Genomic DNA, 20,808 nt, shown 5'->3' with positions numbered 1-20,808 from the left:
TCCGCCAGGAGGCCAATGGTTTCAATTATTGGAAGATTCTACCACGTCAAACATGAGTTCCTAACAAATTTCCTGGGAACCGCTGGCATACCAAATCCTAGGGAGCGCGACCGCCTTCCCCGGGAAAAATCTAAGATTTTCCTCTCTCTAAAATCAGGAGTGAGATTGATCCCACGATATAGAGCGACTCTTTGTTTCTAAGCTGCAAAGCGCCTCAGGGAACTATGAAGAATGAAAAATTTATTCCCTTTCACCATATCTCATTCCGCTAATGCTTCCAAAAATTGTTCGCTCAAAAATAAGGTGCTCAGAAAGAAAAGCTTACTTCTACCAAAAAAAAAAAAAAGAAGAAAAAAAACAGTTTGCAGCTACAGAATAACCCCCCTTTTTTTTCCATTGGACTTCATATATGCTTTGCTATCATCTTACAATGACCGGATAAGAAGATCATATACAAATGATACATGAAAGAAAGAGAAACGACACTTGGAAACAACCCAACTGATCCTGCAAAGAATGACAATAATAAAATGTGGTTATATCAGGAGCTTGGACGAGAGAACTTGTTACCGTCTTTCCCATTTAAGGAGACCTGCACTCGACAACAAAAGCCCCAAAAAATCACATTCTGTCTGCATAACTGATCATTCGAACTCACAGGGGGGTTAGTGAACACATGTGCAGGATCAACCAAGAGTGCACTGTGCATGTTTGCCAGCAAGCCCCCTAGTCAGCTTCATCCCTCAAACTAGGGTAATAGCTTGTTATTTCTAGCTGAATATTGTCTATCATCCTTTTATACACTGTTGCAGCGAGCAAAATGGGAAACATTTCTAAATGAGCCCCCCGCGAGTCATGCTAATAGATCTTTACACATAAATGCAAACGAAAAGTGAGCTGTATGTATTTTTATACGGTCGATTACAGGCACAAGCTGCCACTTCTAACCTGGTCATTAGTTATCTGAAAGATCAATTTAACTGGAAATGGAGCCTATCATATATGCAAGGTTGTCTGCTTGTGTTTCTGTGTGCCATTTAAGTCCTAGTCGGTCTTATCGTGCATACATTGGATAAGATTTTGCAGCCATGGTTACAATCACCCTTGAAATACTGTGGCGGGTAGGAAATTTAAGCATGACAAATAACAATTCCGCATTAATCAAACGAATGGTCCAGATAACTCATCTATATACAATCACCAAATAGGAAATCACAGCTTCAAATATTTATGCATGCAATCACAAAGCTCCTAATAACTAAACAACCTACACAACTGGCAGGTCAAGATGTGAAATGAACAAGCATGCTCACAGATTAGATCATAGAATATGATACAGATAATTTGAAACAAATCTAACATTTCTGATTTTAAGTGCTCAGAAGGTGGTTATTACCAGAAGAATATCCTCATCGGTGCCGAAGGATTTGCGTGCTTCATCGAGGAACTGCATAGGAACTCTTTCAGACTTCCTGCAGAGTTACAACAACCAACTGAAAACCTGATGAATCATTTTCTGCCCAGAACACAAAAACAGACATAAAAATAGCCCAAGCCGACACTTGTGTAATATACAAGTGCAAGGGAGAAAAAAGATTCTAATCTATAAATGTTAAAAGATTCCAGAGACAAAACTAAGAAAAAACTATATCTGGATGAAAGATCTGAGAAGACAAAATCTAAAGGAAACTTGGTAACTATGGAGCAACCTAGGCAAGAGGCATGCAAATTGGATCACTATGAGATTCTGTCATCCATGTCTTTATATAAGGGAGGGTTATGGAACAAAATATAGAAAGACAACATAAGAAATAACAGTATGGACGAGACCTTTTCTCTACATGTATGGCTATTGCTACGAACAAGAACTGTCCTATTCCAGTACAAAAGAATCTAGTGGAGTTGTTCCTCGAAATATAATTCACTGAAGCATTCTGTACAATAGGCTCTCAAGTTGCTGGCACTCACACAGAAGTACAACCTATGAAGATTCTCCATATCACGGTAGATTAGCGACGAAGAATTCAAAACTATCATTTTAAAACTTCTCTAGATGGCCTTTAGTTTGTGGACATTATCCCAGACTACAGTTTTCTCATATTACATAAAGAGAACAGATCCATTGACAAATCAAAGAACAGACATCCATTTGCCCAGTTATTATGCCATGAGGATAAGCAGAGCTACCCTGACCAAGGAAAAAAAGCAGAACAAAATTAGAAAGAAGAAGGAGGAGGAAAGAATACCGGTAATTTCATCTTCTCCCAACAACTCCCTAGCAAAGCGATTCTAATGTTGCTATATCCGGAAGTGATAAATCTTAATTTCAGGTACAAAACAAGATACTTAAATCTTTTTTCAGTAATCATAAATCAAATCACATGGACCTAAATGCCGCAAATAACCCCAAAGCACACTTCGTAGATTCGAAAGAGATGCATTCACTTCAGTGTAGATATGCAATTTTAACACAATCATTACCATCACTACCAAGCCTTGTTCCAACTATTTGGAATCATTTTATGAATCTTTACAAATCATTTCTATTAAGGGAGACCTTGGGTGTTGTTGCAAGATTTTTTTTATACTTTTTCACAACTTCCATTCATGTTAGTTATTCATTCCAAAAATAGATAATGATATATGTCTAGATGTATATATTGAAGATTGATAGGGACAGAAATGCATAAAGGTCGAATTTAGATCTAGTGATGAATTGTTAGCAATGCTTTCAAAGAGCAGCAAGCGTTACAGCTACAAGCATACCAGCCACGTTATTAAAAGCTTTAGTATTTAACAGCGATAGGCAATAAACTTTATGCCCGAGTAGCATAGAGGTGCTATAGCCTTATTTACATACTACATTATGGTTAAGAAAAAGCAAATCATATAAAAGTGAAACTTCCCCTACTTTAGTTCAAATAAAGAAATTTACATTAGAATACCTAGAACTGGCAGGATCTCTTATTTCAAATTCATCAGTATCTGCATCATAACCACATATTATAACATAGTGCCCTGACAAAACCATAAAATTCAGTTAGATCAACTAGTAGATGATCCACATACAAGGAAAGAAATCAATTTGCAAGAAAGAATTGAAGAAAAAAAGGGATCTTACAATTTCTACAACATGGTAATACATAAAGGGAGCATAGGTCAATTTGATTAAATATTAAATCATCCACATATAGAAGAAGATGGTTCAGTTAAATACTGTTTGATTAGCAAGACCAAATGGGAAAAAAGACCTGTTTATTTTGCAAGTGACAAGAGAAACTGGTGTGATAATACCATAAAACTGAGGTAATCAAGGAACGAAAGTGATGGGATTGAGTTATTTGAGGATAGACAGTTTGCTACTCATGCGTAGAATTATTAACAGGTGCGAACACCCAATCCATGGAAAGTGTTGTGGAGATGGCTCTCAGCTTATTTCAAAGCTTCCATAAACCCAAACCTCACTTCTGAAGTGGAGTTCAACAAGGTTAAGAGGCTATAGAGATGGCTTCTCTATGTGGCTTCATAGCGGAATTAAATCAATTTATGGCTGATTGGAGGCACTTAACCATGATTCTGACATCAACAGTTTGTTGTTACCAGATATAATCAGCGGGTGATAAAAAGTGATATCCATAATGACAAATGTTGGAATTAGCCAACGGACATCATGAACTTAACCTAATGGAAAGATAACAAACACCCTCTCCTTACAATGATGGCTGCTTCATTCAACATCTTCTGTTGATTGTTGATCTGCCACTGATAATTGGCCCTGCACAGTGATTTTCATTTTCACCTTCAAAGGAAGCATCTTCCAGCATTTCTGCTTCTTTTTTGATTCATGGATTTTCTCAATATAACATTGTACCTCACTCAAAGTTTTCAAAGAAAACCATAGAGCTATTACTTCTTGGATTTCTAAAATGCAAAGAAATCCTTACACATGCATGCCTTGTCAACTAAAGTTTTTTAAAAAAATCGCTGCACTAAAATAGCTGGAAAGATAGCCTCACTAAAACAATAATCCCAAGGACTCATCAAAACATTGTGAAAAAGAAAAAAGAAAAACGATGTTTCACAATTCAAAAATATCAATTTCAGTGCAGGACTTATCAGAAACTGAAAGCACAAAATAAAAGGCAGTATCCAATTATAAATGAAAGCGAGTACCATAATAAAAACAAACAGGAGAAAATCTTCTCACCCATATAATCGGAGTTTCGACCATACCATTCTGGCACGTGTACATCTTTCAGCCAAGTCCGACTGCATTACCAATATTAGTGTAAACATCAAGCATATTTGTAAAAGAAACAAAAATAATATTTTTAGATTTATGCATTCTGCTTAATGCAATAATGCCGACCATTCATGTTTGTTAACTAGAGCCTTGGAGGGAAAGTCTAAAAAAAGTAAAGATACCTAGAAATGATCCCCACCCTACGAACCACCACCAACAACCATCTCTCTCTCTCTCTCTCTCTCTCTCTCTCTCTCTCTCTCTCTCTCTCTCTCTCTCTGCTTTTGTGTTTGGGGTAGGGGGCAGGGAGGATGCCCAGGGAACAGTAGTGCTAGCGCCAGGAAAAAAAGGCAAAGATATCCAGAATGCAAATTTGATAGTCTACAACATGGTGCTGAGCTAGGCATTTTGATTTCTACAAAAGAAAGAACTTTTTCTTTTATTGACAATATCACAGGAAGAAGCATTGCAAAAAATTCCTTACCGTAACTTCATCTTGTCAACTAAAGCAACAGCAATGCATTGGCCAGATAATATTAGGACAGAAATATCTTTTCCACTGATGGATCTGCACTGTGAAACACTATATATTTGTTAAACTAATACAAGAGACTAACTAAAAACTGGTTAACCAACAACTATTCATCTGATAACTTTTTCACCCTTAAAAATAGACCCATCACTGAAACAAGGTAGCAAGCAGTAACGTGAAGAACATATACTTGTATGCTAATCCCAGCTTCAAGTGCTTTTTTAAATAGTCCGTCCACTCTTCCTACATCATCTTGCAGTTGCTCCTGCACGTGTTCCAAAGTTTAGAGTTATATACTGCTGATAAATCAGAAGATTTTTGTATATATTATTCAAAATATAATAGACATGCATAGAATTGCAATAAAGCAAAGAATATCAGCAATAGAACTGAAAATGATGTGAGATAAGCTTTAAGTGAAGTCAAATATTTGAAGTTTGAAAAAAAATAATCCCAATATCCTTATTTTTCGAGGCAAGTAGTATGAGTCACTCAGTATGCGACTAACACAATAAAATTATATGTATCATAATGAACTGGGCAGTGGCCCAGCACTCGCAACTTTCCTCCTCGTTCCAGGTATGAAACTTTGGAGTTGTTTTCCCAATTAGTTAGATATGCATAATTTCACCAGGTGGATCTTCCCTCCCTCAACAACACCCCCCCCCCCCCCCCCCAAAAAAAAAAAAAAAGTATCATATTACAAAATTCAGTCATGGCACCAGTTGTCCCAATTGCTTGAAATATTTAAAGTAAAATATAAAATATGGATAATTGCTTTCACAGCACTCATGACTAGACCCTTTAAAAACCCAATGATCTCAAAGGGTCCACATATTCTTGCCCCATGAAATATCCCAAGAAGTAATAAAAGGTTAAATCTGATTGTGCAAAATAATAAAAAAGCACATACTTAAAACAAAAACACAGGACATACGTAGAGTATATTTTGATTTATGTGTGACGAAGAAGATAAAGCAAAGGTTGTCAAAGCACTCATTCAAACCACAATCTTCACTCTATCAGTGTCCGCAAGAATTTGAGCATTCTAACTTCAAATTATCATCATCAGAGTCAATACCCAAGCAACATTATGGAATACATTGAGGAGATGATACTCTGCAACATCTGCAGTTAAAAGTGTGCTGTTGATGTACTTAGACAAAGTTGTTAACCACCAGGTTAAACATATATTTATCCTTTAATTTATCCATATGATTTCAAGAAATGTGTTCAGTCATTACAATCTCAATTGCATTCTTGAGTTCAAGGTGAAAGTTTCCAGTTTCAGATCCTCAAGAGGGAGCAGATCGTTTTAGTAAAGTATATGACCTCAGATGATGTCTTTTTTTCTAACAAATCACTATATTAACACAATGCAAAGTCTAGAACAGAGGAATAACCATAATTCCCGGTTTAGTCATCAAGAAGTGCCATCAGTCTAACTGAAAGGTCCCTGTTGAACTTCAAGAAGTTGACCTAAAAATCAAATGCATAATTACATCTAAGCTTCTACGTTCAAATTATGGTCCTTCCAGCAGGAATTGATCCAAATTACACCACTGAATACTTCCCTGGATAGATAAGTGGAGGGGACATAGTTTTCATAAAATCACTCCCAACAGGTAACAGGATCCAGTGATAAGGATGGTTAAGCATGCTTTTAGGACAACAACATTAGAATCAAAACTAATACCAGATGACGAGGGAAGAAGAAACCCTGCCTCATAGCAAAAATCATCTCCCAAACCACCCAAAACAGGAGGGGGGAAGGGAAAACTTCTTCCCTACAACGACTGGAAAAAAAAGAGCACCAAATATGGTGGAGACGTCAGCAACATGAAGGCAAAAAAACTAAGGTCTCGTAGACAAAAAAAGAAAGACATATTCATGAGGGGGACAACAATCAGGATATATGGAAATGTTACTAAATGATGAAAATAATCAAGCAAGCCTGACTAAAAAGAAAAGAAAAAAGCAAAAAAAGGATCGCACTTCCTTTCCCTACAAATAATAATGAGAAAAATTCAAATAAGCACAAGGAATATAAATCTGTTCATAATAAAATGACTAAGAACTTACCCTGTAGAAGGATTCTGCTGAAAATTCTGGATTTACTCCTAAAGTGACAGTCAAGAAAGAAAAACTAACTGAAAACTTATGCAGCAAGTATGCCAGATCGACAGTCCAAATACTGCAAAAGAGGAGCGAAGACATGAACAATAAACTAAAGAATGACATTCATTTACAAAATGCATCAATAGATAACATAATTAATTAACACATGTCTAGCAAAATCAACATCCATTTTTCTGATAGGAACAACTGATAGTAAGGGACAGGATAAGCATCTAAATAGAAAAACTGCATATTTGCTGTTCTTAAATGAACTATAAGCTTTGGACAAATGTAGCCATAAGCAATGACTGTATTGATTTGGAAATAAAGCATCACATGTTTATGAATTACCTAGATGAAAATTAGAAACTTTGGGAATTTTGAAGTTGTCAAACAGGAAATTTCTAATGTATACTTCCTTTTCAGAAGTCATGGACTCACTCTCTGAACTAATGTACGATCTTTCCCATTTCTTGAGAATAATCTTGTTAAATTGTCCCTGAAAATGATACTGTTATTGCTACCAGCAGCTCTTAATAGGAGTTCCCTTAGCAAATATCATTTCATCAAGGATTTAAGAGTCGAGTCTACTACCCAGAGATTGATACAGGGGATCCTTGTATAGTAGCATGTCTCGGTTTTAGTAAACCAGGCCCGGATCATCCCATATCATGCCTAACGTGGCAAATCAAGCACATTATTGCTCGGCACATATTTTTTCCCTTAATATTTTTTTAATCGAGGCATATTGACCCGATACCATCCCCATATCACGTGTACCCTACTGGTCCATGCATAGCCTATACGTCGGTATTTAAATCGTTGCCTTTTATAAATGGGAACAGGGACGAGAAGAGATTCTAAACCACAGGAGCAGCTGAGTGCTAAAAGTCTGTCAAGCAGTCATACCAGCGGAATAGAAAAGAATGTGTATTCCATAAGAAACCAAAATTTCATATTCATTTTTGTGGGTTTTGTATGGGCAGCAGTTAATAATCGAATCGACAAACTAGCTGGAACATCGTTTTGAAGCAAAACAAATTAGACATCTTTTCTTTATCCCGAAGGAGTTGGCACAGATAACACTCACCTTGTCGTACAGCAAAGCTTCTCGAGATCATGAATGTTGTAATGGTCGATTCCCAGAGTCTTTAAAACCATTAAAACACAGGCAAGGCCACAATCCCAATTGAATAGCTGCCGAACATGAGGAACCTAGAAGCCCACGATCATCAGAGCAGGAAATTTAACTAACAGGTAATTGAGAAGTAAAGTAGGTCACCAGAGGAAACTCACATCCACAGAGTGAGAACGACGGTTAAGAGGAATTAGATCTTTAGAAGAGAAGAGGCCTCCTTCCTCTTGGCCTCCTCCTTTGATCATCTTCAACAACTTGTCAGCAATGAGGCATAGACGCCACATAAACAATCAGTTCTAAATCAATAATTCCACGACATTATATAATTTGCTGAATGGCCAGACCTCCTCCTCCTCAATTGCGAAAATTCTGCCATTTCCTGCAGAGCTTCCCTTCCCTGAGTCAATTCCTAGGCTTCATGAAATCAACGAAATCATCTTAGTAAAAGAACATGTCATCGATATCAATACAGGAAATCATTCAAGACGCGTTTTTTCGCTTGATCGTGATGGAGAAGGAAGGCCAGGGTCTGGAATCGGTTTAATATTTGTCGAGGGAGATGGGGATCTTTTTCGAGAGGGGGGGAGGGAGACAAGAAAAAGATCTCAATTCTTAGTACTTCGACAAGTCGAGGAGATCACCAGCATCTAGTGTTTATTTGCAGACTATCTGCAATTGATCATGGATCGCGAGTATGCGTTGTCAGAAGAGACGGCAAAGAGGAGAGAGATCGCACGGTTCGTGGGGAAGAAAGACAAAAGAACAGCGGACAACAAAGAACGAAGACCAATAAAAGCGCAAACAGAAAGGGGAAAGGGAGAGATGGAAAGTGCCCCTTTCTTTGTTTCTCTCTTTCTTTCGTTCTTGCCTGAAAGGTATCTGCGGAAACGCGCCCGAGAAATCGAATCGGCAGCAGGTACTGCTGTCAGCGGGGGTTCCAGAATCCGCTCCAAGGCATCTCCCTTCTCTCCTTCTCCGCGCCTATCGGGCGACGAGCTTCTCGTTTCGGAGAGAGCGACCCAGGCTGAGTTAGAGAACCCACGGTAAAAAGAAATAACCAGCCGAAAGATAACCCGACTGATAACGCCCGACAGATGGGAGGCAGTGCGGCCCAAGCCCGCCGACTGGCCGCTGGTGTGGTGCCTGTACGAACTTGAATATGCTACGAAGTACCAACCGACACGTGGGAGGATATGCATGAATATATATTTATTCAAGTGGAAGAAAATTAGATGGATATACATGAATATACAGACTGCTGCTTTTTGGTTTTTTGCGGGTAAAGATAATGTTTTGTTTTCGAATCTAAGTCGATGTGGGCATTGCCCGGCGTTTTTTTCTCTGGAACTCTCCTGTTTAATTAGTATCCTAGGTGGACAAAATATCCAAATATGTATACTTTTTGTAGAAAAGAAGGAATGTTTTTCTTTAAAAAAAGTGGATATAAAAGGGCTAGGCTAAAGGATTCCCGTGGAATGTTTAAAACAAAAGGTTCGGGAAGAAAAACCGGAGACATGATCGTAAGATTTGTTTTTTTAATAAATAATTAGATAGAAAGAGTGAGTGTTTTATTTTTTAATTTTTTGGGCGAAGAATGCCGTATAAAAATTACTCTATCAATGGCATTGAATTTTGAAACATAGTCAAATTTTCAAGTTAAGACTAAATATCATCCACCATCTCATAATATTAATTTTGTACAGAGTTATGTCATCTAACTCAGGTAAATAGATTCGTTTTCAAATTAAGTCATGATTCATTGAAATTCTATTTAAAGGTGCTTGAGTTAGATGGGTGGGTATTGATCATGCTAGATAGTTTTTAAGGTCAAATAAAGTTAATTTAACAAAGGCTTTAGTTTAGAATTTAATATATTCTCAAAGCACAAGCTGGAGAGAGATTAATAAAATAAAACAATGGATAAAAGAAATTAAACTACATACGTAAATTCTATTGTCAAGCTCTAGCGCTTCTCACCAATTAGCATACAAATGGCCTAGCCTGACAACCTTGTAAATTAAATATATATTGCTTGAACTTAAATTATCGAGCTATCCTACCAAATATCTTAGAAATTTTTGGTTTGATCGAAAAACCTATCAATATCCTTTCCTAACAACCATGAAGTTTAGAACATTCATCGCCAATGATCCATAGCAACCTAAGTTGTTTGTTGCTCTTGCCCGCACGAACCTTCTCATGTCAATATATAGTCCGAATATTAGGGGTAAGCAAAATGATACCAACTGATTGATAGGATGGTTATTTCCAACGTCATTATGAAATAGTTTGATCGTGCATGTGCATTGCATCAATCCACCTGATACTTTTGCATTTGCTTACCTAATCAATGATTCGCAACAAATCAAATAGTGGTTGATCTTGATGAAACATAGACTCCTTCCACCCGATAACTAGAGCATTAAAAAGAAATATTGATAGCTGACTCCAAAGTAAGTGCAGAGACATTGGAGTTCCCAGAGGCAACTCGGGGGCCATGCAAACCAGTTTCCTCGTATAAAAATATTAAAAATGGTTTTTTAATATTTTTATATTCATATCATTTTTTGTTATTATATTCATATAAAAATAAAAATAGCAAATATTAAAAATGGTTTTTATATATGTCAAATTTATACATTTACAGGAAGTCACTCAATTTTTGGGAAACTAACTATTTATTTCCAGAAAAGCTAATCATATATATTCTCATATATATTCATATTTTTGTTCGTTTAAAATAATATTTTATAATTATCAATTTTTTATCAACCATTTCAACGTTTTTTCTTCATCACTTTTCTACATTAGCATAACTAAGAAATATGATGCACCTCGTGGCGTGGCATGTAATCACACTTTGAAACAACCATTTGAAATGGACTTGGGTGCGTATATCACAAGGAAGCTGGGAGGAAGCGTCCTATTTCGATTTTGAGACAAGTCCCGAGAGATTATTAAGCAAAAAAATCCCGAGTAGCTCGCCGTACGTGGACCACTTTTTCTCCATATAAATCCCACCCCCTCGTCTCACCGACTCGCCTCCATGCGGCCCCGATGTCAAGCCATCTTATCACGATGGTAACAGCGCCGTTTCGGACAACTCTAGTTCAAGGGCATTACAGACATTTGGAACCCAAGAGCGGCACGGCAGTACCGGGTGGTTCTATATACACCCCCCCTATTGCTAAGGACACCCCCCAAAAACCAAAAAAAAATATCCAAACTAACCTTTAGTGTAATTACCATATTGCCCTTGAAATTTTCTCAGTACACCCCCCCTTCCTCCTCACTGCCGCCTCCTCCTCCTCCGCCTCACTGCCGCCTCCTCCCCTCCCCCTCCTCCTCACTGTCGCCTCCTCCTCCTCCTCCCCGCCTCCCCCATCACCCCTCCTCCTCCTCTTCCTCCCCCCTCCCCCCTGCGCCCGCTTCCTCCTCCTCCCCATCCCCCACCTCCCCGTCCTCCTTCCTCCCCCCCTCCTCCCCTCCACCTCCCCCCCTCCTCCCCTCCACCTCCCCGTCCTCCCCCTCCACCTCCCCTCCACCTCCCCGTCCTCCTCCTCCTCCTCCCCCCTCCTCCTCCGCCACCTCCTCTCACTCCTCTTCCCCCAACTCCCCGTCCTCCTTCCTCCTCCTCCCCATCCCCCACCTCCACCTCCCCGTCCTCCCCCTCCACCTCCCCGTCCTCCTCCTCCGCCTCCCCCCTCCTCCTCCGCCACCTCCTCTCACTCCTCTTCCCCCACCTCCCCGTCCTCCTTCCTCCTCCTCCCCATCCCCCACCTCCCCCTCCGCCTCCCCCCGCCTCCCCGTCCTCCTCCTCCGCCTCCCCCTCCTCCTCCGCCGGCGAGGTGCTCGTTGCTCGGGAGATGGCCGGGGAGGTGCTTGAGGCGAGGTTTTTTGGGCGGAAGGGAGAAGCCGGCGGGTGTTTTGGAGGGGAAGAGCGGGGTGGGGGGGTTTGGGGGGTGTAGAGAGCAATTTAGGTGAGGAGGTGGGAAGGGTGGGGGGTAATTTAGGAATTTTTAATTTTTTAGGGGTGTCCTTAGCAAATGGGGGGGGGGGGGTGTAGAGAGTATTTATTTTTTTTTTAATTTTTGGGGGGTGTCCTGAGCAATAGGGGGGGTGTATATAGAACCACCCGGCAGTACCCCACATGGATGCCAATCTCTTTTCTTTCTTTTTCCCCGTGTCCTCCAGCGATTAGTATACGGTGGGAAAGATGCGAGGCTCGCATCCCTGTAGAGTCCCTGACCTTTTCCTTCTCATATCTTCGTCGCCATTGTTGTGTGGCTCTGCACTCCATCCCTAGGAAGCACCAAGAGAGAGGGAGAGAATATGGGAGGAGACAGGAAGATCGGGGTGGCGCTGGACTTCTCCAAGAGCAGCAAGAAAGCGCTGGAATGGGCCATCAACAACCTGCTCCACAAGGGCGACATGCTCGTCGTCCTCCACGTCATGCCCCCCAAGAAGGGCGAGTCCAAGCACGGCCTCTGGGTCAAATCCGGTTCCCGTAAGATCTCCCCTCCACTCTAGGGACTCCGATCCGACTTCTTTTATCCACACCTCTCGCCATTCCTAACCATTTAGCTCATGTTTTAGCTCTGATTCCTCTGGCGGAGTTTAGGGAGCCGGAGGTGACGACGCACTACGATCTGGAAGTCGACATCGAGGCCCTCGACATGCTCGACACTGCTTCCAGACAGAAGGAGGTGCTCCGTTTAATTCCCCCTTTCCCCATCTCATAGTTCAATTTTGAAAAATGTTTGGTGACTATTCTCTCTTTCCCCCCCTTAAATCTGGGGCAAAAAAAAAAAAAAAAAAAAAAATTCAGGCAACGATCGTGGCGAAGTTGTACTGGGGAGATGCGAGGGAGAAGCTGTGCGAAGCCGTAGAAGATCTGAAGCTGGACTCGCTGGTGATGGGCAGCAGAGGTCTTAGCCAGATCCAGAGGTAATGTGCACTCCTATTTCTGACTCTAATTGTTGCTTACTTATCTCCTGCCAGTTGCCACGCCGCCTTCCCCCAATTTGATGCAATTAGAAATAGATAGGTCGTGATGTATATAGGACCTGTACGTATAAATATCAAAGCGATCTCAAATTCCTTCCTATACTCATATTTTTAGTTCAAATCCATCAGCTGGCCCACCATGAATTTCGTACATGTCAAATCTGCGATCATCGTCGTCGTCGTCGTCATCTGATGTCCCGCGTCAAAATCGGAAAGTTAAATCCGTCCAGTGTTTCAGACCCACCGGACGGGTAACTTGAAGCCCATTCCCTTCTTCCCTTGATTATTTCATGGTTGTAGACGTCTAAATCCGTCGTAAGAACCAACAAAGATTTGCCCATAGGATGAACTTTTCAAGTTTTTCTTATGCTTGTACCCTTATTTATATGTGGGTTGCATAGGCCCTAATTTAGTTTCATCATGGCGATATGTCGAGCCATGTGTTGGGAAATTACTGATCAATGAATACTATAGATTTCATGGACTGCATTAGCCAAACAATTGATTCATATGAGGGGGTTCTTCACAAGGTTTAGGTAAACTCAACTGCCTCCAGCTGTTCTCGTTTTGTCAAGTGTCTTGGCCAGCGGGCAGATTAACTTGCGGAGTCTTCAATCTCTCTTAGCATAATGTTGGTGCAAAATTTATCACAAGTTGAGCGTAATAAAATTGACAAATTTCAAGTTGAGTTTTAGAGTAACCTGGAGGACCTCTTGGAGTCTTGGACTCTTCAAAAAATTTTGTTGCAGGGTGGCATTTATATGTGCTTATATTGTTGTACTTATGTTCTCTTTAAGAGAATTCTTTGTCTGTCCGTCATGTGAGTCCTCCAAGTTTGCATTTGCCAGCTGACCATAGGCTTAAGCACCCTCTAAAACAAAAATTAGTTGGGAAAAAAATCCCTCTAAAACTCCCGTGCTTTGAGTCAGGATCTTCTCAAGTTTAGGTCTGAACTGGAGAGATCCAGCTTGCCAATCATGACCATCTGTGTATTACAGAGATTATAGTAGAAGAGATCATTGGTTGTCATTGTCATTTGTTGCTATCGACCCTCGAAGAGGAGGAAGAGTTGTTGGTTGTAGTCTCAAACACGAACAGGAAGATACTATGATACACCCGTAGCGATCTGGAGCCGAATTTATTTGGAATTTGGGGCAAATAGACAATAAAAACGTAGCTCCTCTGGTTCTCTTCAGGCCCACAAGGGGGTGGACTAGTGTGAAGACAATGGTCTAGGATTCCCAGAAAGACATCTCAAGCCAATTACATTGGTTCAGAAATAGGTGCTGCAACTCATGGTTACAGAAAAGTAAAAAATTATTTGGAAGTTTGGGCAAATTGACAATAACAACATGCCTCCTTTGTTTCTGTTCAAGCCCACGGGAGGTGGACTAGTTTCAAGTTCCATCAAAAATCACGTGGATTGTTGTGAAATTGACAATTTTAGGATCTGAGAGTAGAAAAATAATCAGAATAGAAAATCAAGCGCACACAAGAACACCAAGATTTAAGTGGTTCGGCTTGGGTAGCCTACATCCACTGTCGAGGCCGTCAGGAAGAAATCTACTAACAACAAAAAGGGAGTACAACAGGGTAGTAAGAAATCACTTACAACCCAAAGCCCAAATACACCCGAAGAAAACTCCAACTCCACTCTCAGGAATCCTCTCTGTTCTCTTCACTGTGTATTATAGCTATCTCTCTCTTCTCTGTTATTCTCCCAAAGATTGAACCCTTAGGTCCTACTTATAGACTTTAGAAGTCCTTTTCAATCTGGGACTAGGAGTTTACTCCTAATACAAATTAGAAGTCATATCTCTACGAGCACTTAGGAGCTCTAATCCTACTAGGATTAGTTGATGAGCTGTTTGGCTAATTTCTAGCCACTCGCTCAACATGGATCCCCAGTGTTGGTTTCATTCCATAATAAAAGTGGAAGCTGGAGAATGTTTGGGAGACAGGGAGTCCTAAATATTAGAAAAAAATTGGTCTGCATGTTTGAAACCAATTCAACTTAAAAGCTTAAACTGCTAGGTCCTAATCATTTATATGAGCTCTTCTATGTCTCACTAATTAGTCCATATAGGACTACACCTTACACATAATCGTCAACAGAAAATCCTCCTCAAGATGGCTAGGGTTGTTGAAAGTTCATGTCCTGCAATGTACGAGGCATTAACTCTTGAGTCTGATATTCTTGAACTTGACTTCAGTACCTCTCATCAAACACATTATGCGAACAATGCCACAAACCCTTGGACAAATCTCTCGTTGCTTCAATTGAAACACCAAGAAATTATTCTATACTGCAAAATTTAGTAGAACACATCTGAATGTTTACGCTTGAAGTTTGGGTCTTTAGTGGAATGAAGATGTCCATTATCAGGCACCTGATATCTTTTCTAAGCGAAACTTGCAAAAATTCGGAGCTACTCTAAATTTCAATCCAAGCCAACTTATGGCATTACGAGGGAAGTGGTTGGAATGAAGATTTTTCAAGCAATGAAAATTTAGTTGCACTAACCCTGGCTGAAAAACTTATCATATCATTATTCTGAAATATTTGAATTTCATCTATAATGAAATTAATAGTCCCCATCATATTCTGATTTTCTCTTGCTTTTTTCTTGTTCCTTGTTTTTGGAATATTTGCAGGATTCTGTTGGGCAGTGTGACAAACTATATATTATCAAATGCAGCATGCCCTGTGACCATTGTCAAGGATTCAAACTCCAAACCTTGATATATGTTCTGCATGGAAAAACTCAAGCACCAGAAATTCAAGGAGTGAAAGTTCTTCTATTGCTAAGAGACAGGAATTTAGTAATGCTTATAGACTTGGAATAATGTGGAATGTAAAATGAACTTGCAGAACTTGAAGCATAGATTGCCTTTAATTCACGTTGGCCTTTCAGCTTTGTGTAAGAATTGTGGTAATAAATCGTGAGTGATGTTTAGTTCATTGTCATCCCGTGTACATCTTTTATCTGCTCTCCATATTTTCAGCAGTCTGTCAGATCTGGAATGACTTCCGACGTTTCATTTGTTTAATCTGCTCGAGAAAGGAATGCTTGCGTTTCTTCTCGTCTCTTGATACATATGTGAAGTAGCTGGTAGGCTTTATTGATCAGTCAGAAGCAGCTTGGTGCTCAATAGATGAAAGCGTCGATCACGATGCCGATCCATCTGTACTTCAGAAGCGGCCTGGAATGTATTAAATGGGAAGTTGGTCTTTAATTGTATGGCTTTCTAGTTTCATCCTCTCAAATGTGAATTGTGAGAGCTTCTGCTGGCGTGTGTGTAGTTTCATAGGAATCCAAATAACATCTTTGGGTTAATTTTTTTGAGTGAGGTTTTGGGTCCTTATAAAAGTTATCTTGATAACGTGCTATGTGGACCTTTCATGAGGTGTGGGCAGTTTAAAATCTTAATTGTTTGTTTATAAGGATGCCTAAAACATGTGAAGAGCGATCGATGGTGCTTTTGCAGTTGTAGCGAGCAGTCCTTGGTGGAAACTGGAATAACAGGTCTGCTTTCCCTTTCTCCTCGCGTCGTAAAATTCGGTTCGACCTCTCCCCTCTCGAATTGGGCTGGGCCGACATTCTATACCTGCACTGATCGAGTTGAGGCACCCGTGGACTGCCCATACTATACTTGCCAGATGTTTGGCACGCTTAACATTATCTGATGGTCGGCTTAAGAGTAGCAGCGTTTGCATCACCAAATCAAACGTCTGGATGGACATCTCCCTCCATGCATTCAAATAAGATCCTCCGCCATATATATAATTTATGAAGAAAGAACGTCAATTGGTGGGAGCGTAGCGATATTCCTCAGTTGATTGATTTCATTGATCGATTGACGACTGCTTTCGCTGTAACTTGCGGATTTATTATAGACTAAGAAAGAATAATCAAAGTATTCTAAAATGAAGGAGCAACCGAAGACGAGACATCTATACTAGAACCAACGGAGAGAATACTACTCCGAGGGCAACCCACTTATCCAGGATAAGTTTTGATGGTTATGATTTGATAGCTCTCGACAAGGCGGAAACTCAATGGTCAATCGGCGTCGCGCAAATCTCACCCACCGTTCTAGAATCGGCGGTCTCCACCCCACTGTTTAGAGTGACGCTTTTTCTTTTTCTTGCTTTCTTTTTTGGGTGTCTTTTGCTGCTCTGCCCAACGCCGCTTTACTCTGCGCGGAAGATTCGACCCGGTCCCCTTTCCTCTTCCACCGTCTCGTCGCCCCCTTTGTCGAGATGGACGACGGCGAAATATACGAATACGACGACCAGCGGCCGCGGAGCCCCGGATCCGACGGCGGCGGAGGGACGAGCATCCACATCACGGCGCTGGACGGCATCATCAACGTGAACTCCCTCTTTACGCTGGCCGTCTTCGTGGGCCTCGCCTGGAACCCATCCGACCTCTCCGCCGGCAGCCTCGCCTCCGGCGACTGCGTCGCGGGGAAGCGGGTGGCGCAGGACCTGGTCTCCTTCCACGTCTTCGCCTTCGCCTCCTTCCTCTTCTCCAGCCTCGTCGCTCTCTGCCTCAAGCAGGCCATCCGCCTCGTCCACCCGCCCGGCAGCTCCCGGGCCGCGCGCGTCAACAGGGCGCTGCTTCGCGCCGGCATCCTCGCCTCCGCCGTCGGCTCCGTCTTCGGATGCGGCTTTCTCATGCTCGCCCTCGTCAACGTCGTCCAGGTCAAGCTCGGGCGGCTCGGGTGCGGCGGCTCCGCTTCCGCTGGGGCCATCGCGCCCCTCGTCACCCTCGTCCCCGCCGCCATGCTCATCTACACCGCCATCGTCTTTTACGCCTTCACTCGCTAGTCGGTCGCCATGATCGGTCTCAACCGCCCATCCATCAACCATTTCCATGGTTAGGGTTAGGGTTAGGTCTCTCTGTGAATTAGTCTTCTCCGAGGTTCCGACCTGTTTATTTTTTCCTTCCTCTTTTGTGTGTGGAAATCTTGATTTGAAAATACCGACTTTGTGAATAACTGTTTTAATCTTTCATGAATTTATTTGCTTGCTTATATGATGAACTTTAAGATTGATTTCGTATCTTTTTTGTACAGAATTTTATTTGGAAATGGTGATTATTTTTTTTTGTTAATTTTCAAAAACGCTTTGATTAGTCGGTGTGAGTTGTTCGTGCATACTTCATTGTATAACTAAGAAAAGAGTGCATTGATGGAAGTAACCGATCAGATCTATGGGAAGTGGAGACACGGATATCTGTTGTACAAGGCTTATTTTGACCGTCAAACATTGAAGAAAGTTTAGAAAGTAGTTGCTCCTCGTGAATTCCTATCCGAAACTGCCCAAAAGCCAGCATTTCCACTTGGGGAACAATTGGCAAGTCAAATGGAAGATTCTGCCTCCAGTTTCAACAGTGTAAGATGAATTCATGTTCTTCATTTAGAGATCTAATTTATTTTTAAATATTCTTTCGTCATTTGATTCCTTGCTTTGTAGTCTTCAACAATGGCAAAGAATCAATTCGACATCTCCTTCAGTTTCCACTACCTCCATTACCTCATATTTGCTTCCTCTTTGCCCCGATCCATTTTTGTGCTCTGCTTTCTGCGATCATGCCGACCATGTAACTACAAGCAATCACGTTGGGAGATTAGAATATACGTGATCCCAGAAGAATGGGTTCACCCATAATTGCTAATGGTTTGGACGAAAATATCTACAAAGGGAGATCGGGAAGAAGGTCGGGGTGCTCGACAATGCAAGTTTAGTTGTAGGAACGGCAGGATGTTGGTGAAGGATAGAGGACAATCCTCTGATGCTTGAAGCACTGAAGCAAGTCTCCACAGAAAGAAAGCAAGAGTTTCAGAAGACATTTATGTCTTAGTTGCTGGAGATGGACTGAGGGTTTATAGATATGAGGAGCTCGGACCAAATTTACTTGTTCTGGGTTCTCTGGAGCAACAACAATTGGCAAGGTTTTACAACTTGATGGATGATGTTTTCATAAATCCGAGTCTCAGAGCAACAGGCCACAGGGTTTGTATCATGCACTATAGAAGCAATGCTTTCTGGTGTTACGGCCACAGAATTTGCCAGCATTACCAGCACTCTTATTGTGGGGCCAGATATCAGCTACGCATTTTCGCAAACAGTTCGTTTGCTTGAGGACTCTTTCCGCAGGATTCTGGACATGGAAAAAGAGTACTCACGGAGGAAGGTGAGGTCGGCTGAAACAGAGCAACGTGGCTCTGCGGGAAAGATGGCAGCTGCTTGTGAAAGGCTTGTGCTCTGCTTTTCTAGAGAAGCTAATGTAAAGGCTAACAATGATTACTGAAAAGGCCTATTTCCATGGGATTGAAGTGGGTGAAGCTGTTCTATCCATTTTGGTGGGTGTTAGTGCCACCATAAACAAACTGTAATTGATGTAGCGCTGCCTCCATTAAAGTCATATAGGCTATGTGGCTGCGGCACTCATCTATATCCATGAATATGGTCTTCTTGGAGCTTCTCCAGCAATATATATACCTGTGGAAAGGTTTATAGTCTGCGCACGGAAGAGATGGAAGTTACAATGAATCACTTCTGCCTCCTCGGATTTTTTGTGGTTGCAAGTATCGCGGGATCGGAGAGTGCTAATGGAGCTGGGGGATGTGGGAATGTTCGTGTTCATAGAGTTGCCCTTCGGATGGCTCTGAGTGCAGCAGCATCACGAGATGCACAGGCCGGAGTTTCAGATAGGTGCTGCTCAGAAGAAGTGAAGAAGCTAGGCCAGAACCCAAGCTGCCTTTGTGCTGTCAAACGCTGATAGCTGCTGGTTGTGATGTTGTATCTCCTCCTGGTTTAAATAAGATGATAGACATGCTGTTCCATGTTGCATGTGCTGTATGAACATAAAAAAAAATAAAATTAGTGGTTTGTTGTGTTGAATATAATCGTGGATCCTGGTCTGTTCATAAAGGTTTTCAGCAGATTGTCGAGTCGCGCTTTAGACTGCCTAATATGCTATATACAGCTGATTTCTATATCAATTGGTGAATTTGGTAGTTGGGAGATGATTTGCAGGGCTTTATCCTAATCGATTCAAATTGTAAACTGACTGCTTGTTTATGTTTGTATGGTGCCTCCTCCTCCTCCTCCTCCTCGTTATATAGGTGCGAGGGACTTAAATAGTTGTGCAAACTGAGAGGTACTGTTTAAAAGTAGTTGCATCTGATTTCTCGTGGAATTACTCGCTCCGTTTTCACCCATGTAAATCTTGCTAGATTGTTTGCAGCGGAATATTGCTAGGAAGAATTTATCCAAATCAATCCATTCATTCTTTTTTCTTTCTTTTTTGGGAGCATGGTTCCTTTTGCTTCAGAAATTAGAGTTACATCTAAATGCACGGGTATCGTAAACTAAAGAGGGGCATCTAGTTGTGCAAACTGCAAATTACTGCTTAATAAGGTAGTTGATTCATGTGAATCTTGCCAGATTGTTTGCAGTACGATTTTCTTGGGAAGAATTTATCCAAATCAATCCAATGACTAAACTGCTTCCTTGAGTTCTTGATATTCTACAAGTCCGTGCGTTTACCCGAAGAAGACGAAAAGAAAAAGAAAGAACGTCCATGCTGCAGCTTGCACCAGAATTCAGGATCGTATGCACAAAGTTGGCCATTTCCTCTGGTGTTTTAAATTGTTGGTTCCCTAATGGTGACTTTAGCTTTAATTATTGAGGTGCTTACGTCTCCGCGCATCACACTGTCAAGTTGGTATGAGCGGAGAATTCCCAAACAAGCGTGT

General features: G+C 41.2%; 3 protein-coding genes across 6 annotated transcripts; 2 read left to right on the top strand and 1 right to left on the bottom strand.

The window, feature by feature from the left end:
* Positions 1 to 369: 369 nt before the first annotated feature.
* Positions 370 to 9,160, bottom strand: LOC103722646 (guanylyl cyclase 1). 4 transcript variants are annotated; one of them, XM_039124122.1, is made up of 10 exons: positions 8,376 to 9,160; positions 8,190 to 8,285; positions 7,984 to 8,108; positions 6,858 to 6,969; positions 4,906 to 5,040; positions 4,728 to 4,816; positions 4,208 to 4,269; positions 2,946 to 3,018; positions 1,397 to 1,472; positions 370 to 592 (listed from the first exon to the last, which is right to left on the bottom strand). In XM_039124122.1, exons 2-10 carry the CDS (start codon positions 8,274 to 8,276, stop codon positions 542 to 544), a joined length of 810 nt encoding a protein of 269 aa, XP_038980050.1. In that variant the 5' UTR covers positions 8,277 to 8,285; positions 8,376 to 9,160; the 3' UTR covers positions 370 to 541. The 4 variants fall into 4 exon arrangements, with proteins under 4 accessions (XP_038980050.1, XP_026666395.1, XP_026666397.1 ...); XM_026810594.2 differs by having other exon boundaries at positions 8,190 to 8,445; positions 8,900 to 9,159; XM_026810596.2 differs by having other exon boundaries at positions 370 to 803; positions 8,190 to 9,160.
* Positions 9,161 to 12,192: 3,032 nt separating this feature from the next.
* On the top strand, positions 12,193 to 16,006 carry LOC103722647 (universal stress protein PHOS32). Its single transcript, XM_008813280.3, has 4 exons — positions 12,193 to 12,538; positions 12,628 to 12,737; positions 12,860 to 12,978; positions 15,694 to 16,006. The coding sequence occupies exons 1-4, from the start codon at positions 12,364 to 12,366 to the stop codon at positions 15,779 to 15,781; spliced, it is 492 nt and encodes a 163-aa protein (XP_008811502.1). The 5' UTR covers positions 12,193 to 12,363; the 3' UTR covers positions 15,782 to 16,006.
* Positions 16,007 to 17,124: 1,118 nt separating this feature from the next.
* LOC103722648 lies at positions 17,125 to 19,809 on the top strand. The gene is made up of 2 exons (XM_008813281.4): positions 17,125 to 18,439; positions 18,521 to 19,809. Exon 1 carries the CDS (start codon positions 17,303 to 17,305, stop codon positions 17,870 to 17,872), a length of 570 nt encoding a protein of 189 aa, XP_008811503.1. The 5' UTR covers positions 17,125 to 17,302; the 3' UTR covers positions 17,873 to 18,439; positions 18,521 to 19,809.
* The last annotated feature ends 999 nt before the right edge of the window (positions 19,810 to 20,808 follow it).

Source organism: Phoenix dactylifera, chromosome 3 (genome assembly GCF_009389715.1).
Source record: "Phoenix dactylifera cultivar Barhee BC4 chromosome 3, palm_55x_up_171113_PBpolish2nd_filt_p, whole genome shotgun sequence".
NCBI lineage: Eukaryota > Viridiplantae > Streptophyta > Magnoliopsida > Arecales > Arecaceae > Phoenix > Phoenix dactylifera.
This window is presented reverse-complemented; position numbering and strand designations above follow the sequence as displayed.